This window comes from Echinococcus granulosus (assembly GCF_000524195.1).
Source record: "Echinococcus granulosus chromosome Unknown EG_S00059, whole genome shotgun sequence".
Taxonomy (NCBI): domain Eukaryota; kingdom Metazoa; phylum Platyhelminthes; class Cestoda; order Cyclophyllidea; family Taeniidae; genus Echinococcus; species Echinococcus granulosus.
Window position 1 is genome coordinate 275,895 of NW_020170439.1, and position 7,688 is coordinate 283,582.

The 7,688-nt window shown below is 42.9% G+C and overlaps 1 protein-coding gene across 1 annotated transcript; it reads right to left on the reverse strand. All coding sequences in view use genetic code 11, as the record gives it.

Moving 5' to 3' along the window:
* Positions 1 to 2,483: 2,483 nt before the first annotated feature.
* EGR_06563 (Phosphatidylinositol 3-kinase regulatory subunit alpha) lies at positions 2,484 to 7,651 on the reverse strand (the record flags this gene model as incomplete). Its single annotated transcript, XM_024495812.1, has 5 exons — positions 2,484 to 2,739; positions 3,643 to 4,110; positions 4,694 to 4,842; positions 5,343 to 5,631; positions 7,554 to 7,651. The coding sequence occupies 5 exons, from the start codon at positions 7,649 to 7,651 to the stop codon at positions 2,484 to 2,486; spliced, it is 1,260 nt and encodes a 419-aa protein (XP_024349772.1).
* Between the last annotated feature and the right edge of the window lie 37 nt (positions 7,652 to 7,688).

Consider the following 7,688-nt stretch of genomic DNA (forward strand, 5'->3'; position numbering starts at 1 on the left):
AGTTTTTTTTTCCTAATAACCATAAAAATTCACCTGTCCACCGCTTAATTGGAGCGCACCAATTTAAACGAAGCCAACAAAGCAATAAACTCGATGTAGGAAGGGCAAGTAGATGATAATTGATTCCTATTTCCCTTCTTCTTACAGAGGTTATAGTGCATTTTCAAGCCCCACCTAGCAGACGCACTAAAATAGTGAAGAGGAGCACGCCCTGCATTATTCTGTCTCATGCAGACACGATTGGAATAACAAAAGCTCAGGTAAGAATTATTGAGGGAGATAGAGGTAAATTGTGAGGCCCTTTGCCATCCGCTTAAAATTTTACAATTTTCTACCCCTGTAATCAAAATTTCCACAACCTAAGTAATGGACATATTTTTCAAAAAAATCTTGATGAGACGGTCGAAAAAGGGAGCTTATGCTCATGCTTACTTCTAATCAGAATCGAGAAGGGACTATTCACCCTTTAAGGAAGAAAATTTATTCTTATCAGCTCCTAAAATCGTGTGCTTAGCGAACTTCTTGAATCGTGTGTTCGTCTCAAAGTGAGACTTAATTTGCAAAGAAAGAAATGTGTGCACTCAAGGAAAGAAGAGCTGGCGGCATGCCATAGGTGAACCAGTTCAGTCACCCATTGTCAATATGACGGACATCATACACACATACATTCATCGTGTGTCTGCAGAAGACTTCAAGCACGTACTGTACGATGCTCGTGTTGGCACGCTCAGTCACCCAGGGTTATGTTGATACCCAAATGATTTCAACCTTCCAAAAGCATGTATGCATGCCCACATTCAGGTGGCAGTAACGAACTCAGCTCTAAAGTTGGTGGTCTCAACCCACGGCACACCAGTCGTTTCCATACGTATTCAGGTAACACACCACGGATCTGATTCCATTTGCCTGGGCGACATACGACCTGCATTGTGCCGAAGCCACACTAGAATCACGCCGATTGGTCTGTTGGAGAAAACAAAGTCGCAACACGACGTACTCCACTCTACTCATTTACGTGCGAGGATATAAAATTAGGAAAACTTAGCACACGTTGGGGACCAATATGGCCTTTCGCACTCAACTGACCAGCCCAGAAGAGTTAAAAACTCCAGCTCGGATTAATGAAAGAGATTTGACAAGAACACACATGATGAAACCTAGGTGAACTATTTCACTGCAGAATGGAATGCACACAGAGATGGCTGGAGCAGCCACGAAGAAGTGGAACAGAATGTCCCGAGATGGCTCTAACATGTTGAGAAAATTGCTTCCACACGACACCTTTCTAGATACTAGTTCGAGGCGAGAACAATGGGGTGAAAAAAAGGTAGTTTGTGGATTTTGCAAAACAAGTGGGCACATTTTTACGACGTAAACAACGAGCAACCAGCCTAACGTTTCGTGTCAATGCAGACCACGTGGGATCCATTCTCTCAGCCGCTCCAACGACTTTCCAACTAATGCAATTGTGAGCATAATATTATAGGCCTAAAAAATTTGTTACTTCAACCCAAATCATCAATGTGCAAGTGCTCCAACACCATTTCTGGAAGGTAATTTCTTCTACAACAACTCCAAATTCTACACAGCTTTTGTAAGATTCTAGAGGTTTAGAGCCGAACTAAAGACACTTCATCAGGCAGACAAGCTCGAACTACATTCAAATTCTGATGAGCACGAGATCAGAAGAGGAAAGTAGCCAAGACCAAAACGGGAAGCATCTCACCAACGATAGACTGACGAATTTCCATACGCCCACACTCACCTTCCTTTCTAATACCGATGTCAGATGAACCGCTCGCTGATCGCACCGGATAAGAATGGAGCTGCCTTCATCCAAATTCACAAAGGAGGTAGCGGATCTTCTTAATTATTTAAGCAATCCTTTCAGACAAAAAAAGGGCAAGAGGAGGAAATGAAGAACAGCTGCCTAATTATTTCCTTAGCACCTTGTTCAAATTAACCTCCTCAGAGGAGAAACGACTGTGACATGCCTCCACTGAGTTGCTTGCCTCCTTTTCCCCTTCCTTGCCAACCTAATTCATTTTTTTTGATACAGTACATTGAAGGCATGTGCGTTATGCGCAAATTCAGACAGGGAAATGTCCCACCGGGATTAAAGTGTTGAAAAAAGAAACAAGAACGCATTTCGCAAAATAACTCTAATAAAACGGCCCCAACATTAACATGCGGCTTCGAAACAGGAGTAGCTTCTTCATTTATTCTGCAGTCAACTTCGATACGAGCAAAATAAGCGCAGATGGAGAATAATGACATTCCGGTTTGGTTGCATTCTTTCCGACTAACATAGTCTAAAACTCTTTCCCTTCGTCGCTATTTCAACTGCAAAGTAACTTCATATTTCACTCTTACCTTCAAACACACGATCTGCGTCAGTGTATGGCAAAGCACGATGAGAGGTAGAGTCGTGGAGCACAGGTACAAAAAAAGGAAGCAGGATGAGGGAAGAGGAGGGAGGTCTCCTAATTCGGCACCGACTTCGTTGGCGTCTTTTCTAATGGTGAAGTGGATGTCAATGCAAAGGCCGGTAGGGCAAGCGTTGTGTCCAAGAGAGCATTGTATTTAGCCAGACTGGTAGTCCGATAAAAGGCAACCAAATCTTCTAGGGAGGAAAAAACTAGTGACTTCTCTGAGAAGCCCCAACGTGACGTTGCGTCACCACTATCGTCATTAGCACGGCCACTGTAGATGAGACAATGCTGGACAGTGAGGCCAGTTCTACAAAAAAGAGGAAAAGTAAAACCAAACAGATATGGTAAGTTAACTTATTAACTTCTATGGCCCGATCTCAAGCACTTGCATACGGTTTTTGCCCAACCATTATCCGTGAAATTATATGTTTTAACTATAAGATCGTAAGGATATGTTCATTTTCTCAACAAGTGTTAAATGTGAATACCGTTCCACACGACGCGTCACAACCGGCACAGGGCGAAGAATAAAAACAGTCTTTAAAGCTTCTTTTCTGCCATCTGCTGTTGTTGCATGTGTGTGGAACCAAATGGCTTATCGCCCAAGGCTTTGCATTTCCAGTTGATAAAGGTGCTGTTGATACGTCAATCTCAATTTACAGCAACCAAGAGCCAGACGTACTTCTTCGTGAGCACCTTTGAGTGACCAGTTTTGGACGCTGTGTTCTGTTGTCGCGTACCATACTTTCTTAAAATGCTACACAACAAAGGCTTCGGGAAGCTTCTGCAACTTTGAGATTGAGCTAGACTCATTTGGTCCGGCAGAGAAGCTCAAATCACATCGCGTCAGGTTGGCGTCACCGATATTTTATAATACGTCAGCAAGCACTTTCAAGTCCTCAAACCGGTTACAAATCATTGTGTCAAACATTTATAGTCACACGGCAGCATTAGAAAGAATCGTATTAACGACCTATGCAGGATTCCTCCACTACTCCACCTGAAAAGTGGATGGTATAAGTGTATGGTGGGAGCAGGGAACTGAACTGAAAAATGGTACAGTTTGTGACCTCGAAAAGTGCTGTTTTGTTTAGCAAACCCTATTGATGTAAGGAGACTGAGAAGAAAAATCGGATCCAATATGACCAAACCAACAGTCAAGTAGAATTCAAACAACATCCACGAGGCCTCAGCGATAATAATAACTAACTTAATAGACAAGGCGAATCTATTGGCCATGGCTGAGGGTCGAATGAGAAAGGTGCCTGAGGGTTTGTTGAACAGCACATCCTCGGCTTCCTGCCTCGTCATCTCCGCGAACCACGTAGAGCGCTCCAAGGGTGGCAATGCCAGCGCTGAAGTCGAAGATGACTGCAAACCGCTATCCGCACTTTCCATCGTCCCAGTCGTTACCGTCAATGTGGTGGAATCCGTGGCGCCTGAGTCACAAGCAAAGATGACTTCATCAGAGATACCACGACGTTTAAGTTCGCGTCTAATCTCCTGCATGCGACGGCCGACTTGGTGTTTTTGGGAGCAGAGTACCACCAGGCTCTCGGAGACCTCACGGATCCGGTCAATTAGGCTTTTGTGCTGTTGGCGTTTAGCCTGACGAGCTGATTTGGTCCAAGTCAGACGTTGTTCCAAGAGGTTAGCATGTTTTTCCAACGCTTCTTGACTAAAATGGGAAGTCCAGAAACAATGAGGCAATTACGAGATAGGCAATCGAATTTCAAAACATTAAATCAAAATCCCACTGATTCGAAAGGACTCCTTCACGCTGAGAATACTAAGCCACTGCTCCCCACCAATCGACTATCCACGTCTTGATGAAAGGACATATTCAAGAGGATTTGAGACACGCGAAAAGGCAAACAAATGAGTACCGGAGCTGTCGATTGAAGGTTATTAGGCAATACTTCAAAAAAATTCGAGAAGGCCCTTAGCAACGCCAAGTTCACTAGGATGGTAGTTATAGAAAGTCTCCACAGATTGAAGTTGTCAACTAGTATCCTCAATAACGAGACGATCTTTCGAATGATCCCTGTCTAAAGGACCAGATACCTTGTTGTGGATATTACCGCAAGCATCCCCTTTACATAGATTTACCTGTCAGCGAAATGCGAGTCGATATAGAAAGTGATGAAGAAACTGACAAAAACTAACCCCTATTTTCCACCATATCTGCTGCCGAAAGTGAGTTTATCGTCGGCAAGCAAAAAATGACCTAAAAAATCGAAAAAGACAAGAAACTAGATTACCTGACACCCTTAACAGTCTTTTGGTTGATAGAGAGTTGTGAGTTCGTCTTCTTCAGCCATTCCCTTGCACGTTTAAGGGCCAGAATCTGACTGGCTGTCACAGCCATTTGGTGCATTAATTCACTCGATCGGTGATTTAACTCGTCGACCTGTGGAGGCACAAAACAGGTAGGGTTTAAAAACGAAAGAATAATTTTTGAGACCAGTTCTTTCGGCTGTTTCCTCTGTGTTAGAGGAGAGATTATGCGCCTTTGAAATGATTCAGTAAGTTGGAATAAATATCGGATATCTGCCTTTAGTGCTTAAAATCAGCAGAACTAAGCGATGTTGAGGAAAAGCACCTAAAATTTATTGAAAGACCTAAGTAGGTTTTATAACCTTGAAAGTTTCGTATTGCAACTTAAAACCGCTTGCCTCCTCACCATGACTTATTAATAAGAGCATAAAAACAAGGAACATCCAGGAGGCAACAATAAAATTGCATCAGTAGTCAAATTTCCCGAATCCGTCTCAAATCTGCCCAAGATATCAAAGATTACATTGCCCAAGAGCTGATCAGAAGATAAAGAGATCAAATTATGAAGATCTGGTATCACAGTTACAAAATTCGCGGGAGTGCAGCAGAGAACAAAACATGGCTTGCCTTGACCTGTAACTGATTCAACTCTATTGAGGTAGATCGCAATGCAGTCAGCAAACTCTTGACGATCTGATCTGAGCTCACGGACACTAGGTTTGGTGGCAATTCAAGTAGATTGTTTCGCACCACAGGATACAATAGCCTCGGGATGGGTGCGTCAATGCTGGTAAAGGGCCGCTGTTGTTGGTAGTAGGCCACCAGGGCAGAGACCAATGGGAAACCCGGTGAGGGTGGATTGCTAATGTCGAAGACATCGCCGCGATGGTAGATCCGGAAGAGAAGGATATTATGATTGCGTCTAGAAAGGACAAAATTATTTTTTCTCCTCTTACATGATTAAATACTTTTATCTATCAATTTCTAGTGCGAAAACTTGGGACAAATTTGATAAGCTCTTTGGCTCTTTCTGATGGATATAGAGATGGTGAGGCAGATAGACTGATTAAAGGATTCAGGATGGATGGATGAACCAGACAAAAAAGACGAATTCAGAAAGGGTGGATAGATACTGAGTGAGTTTGTCAGCAAGGCTGATCCACCAAATTTCAAGTGACTATGATAGTGTTGTGTTCACCATTGCTACGGAAATATTCATCTGTTCTAAAATTTCATCAATTATTCCTTCACTATCAGACTTTCCATGAGGTGGCTTAATGTTTGCAGGAATAGCAACCAAACCCGTGGTCAAGAGATCACCAGAGCCGGGAGTGTCACCGACACCTCGGAGACAATTGCACCAAATGCCTCACTGCTCAGAGACTGAATGAATTGATGTTGTGTCGTAAAGCTCTAAAGGTCTTTTATACGGATAGGCGTCCATAGATTTTACGACTTCGCTCGCAGCCACATGCTGTTGAAAGAAAGCGTTCAACAACTCTCTACAGCGCTTTTACGGGTACCCGTAAAATTAAAAGCACCGATAAGAGCATTAACGCTCCTCGCACCAGTGGACCGGTTGTCTCGTCCAATCTACCTCCACTTTATGATCGGCTAACCAACTACTACTTTTTATGCCCAGCTACCCACTGCTTGTGGATTTATGAGCTGCGTGTACTTGTGCCTCCTCTCCCATATGCGCACTTACCACGAAATTGAATGTTTTAAGTGAATCCACTTTGGTAAATGTTGGAAATAAAGCACCAAGTCATTTGGCATGCATTCTACTAGCATCGTATACACATAAAAGCTGCTCTTAGTCCCTCAAGTGTGTGTGGGTGTCTGTGCGTGTGTCACAATTAGAATGACTGAAGCTAAACCTCAAAAAGACGAGTGAGAGGGATGATTGTACAAGTGAAACACATCTTTCATGGGCTGCAGTGGTCCCTTCCCCCTCAAAACTCTAGCAACATACCCGCCAATCACAAAAAGTCCTTAAATTAGTTTCTTGCAATGTAATATAGGCCTTCCAACTGGGTGAAATGAACTTTTTTGGAGATGATGAATCATGTCGAGTTGCCGGTGCAGGAAGTTGCTTATGTCGGACTAGAAAGGTGGCAAAATTGGCAAAAAATGACATTTTCCAGGCACTGAGACAGGGCAAATGTTCATCCTCGGTACAGTCCTAAAGTTCGAGCAAAACTACAATAATGGAAGCGACTTTGTGAACAAAAAAGTTACCTTAATGGTGATGCTTGAAGTGAAGCACAATCAATCCAAAGAGCAATTCTAAGTGAACTTGCGAAGTACCCAACTACACGTCAAATTAACAATTCCCAAATAAACATGGCTCAAAGAGGAGGCGATTCAGAAATGCAGTGGGTATCGATATGGAGGTGGATTTACTTTAAGAGATTAAAACCTTCTATCACACAAAAAATTAAATTGTTTAGGTGCATTTCACCCAAATTTTTAAGGATTAGAATAAAATAGACAGCTAAGGCAGACCAAAATAACCTTTTGCACTTGGAAAAGTCGAGCATTTCATAGTGACAACCCTCAAGAGCTCAAGTAAACCATGACAGATCCAAAGTGTTCGAAATTCCGTGAAGTGAATTTAAACACTGCCCTTTAGTGGAACTTTACATAAATAAAACTCATTTTTAAATTAAATACTGGCGGCAGAAGTTGCCCAGGAAATGACTGGCTGAGCCTCCCATCACCTACAATATTGGGCTGTCTCTGAAGTCGGTTGCAGACACAAGAGGACATGCGTGCATTTTGCGAAGGTGAAAACAGAGTTCTTTTACCACCATACCCTGTGTGGACCCTGGCCGTACATACCTAATTTGTGTTTTTGTCTGTTGCACGGATTGAAGGTGCCTGAATCGATCGAAGTGAGAAATGTGCAGCCACCAGTAGTGACACAGTAGAGATCCCATTTACCATTAAGTGTGAAGTGCTACGGCGTGATGGAAG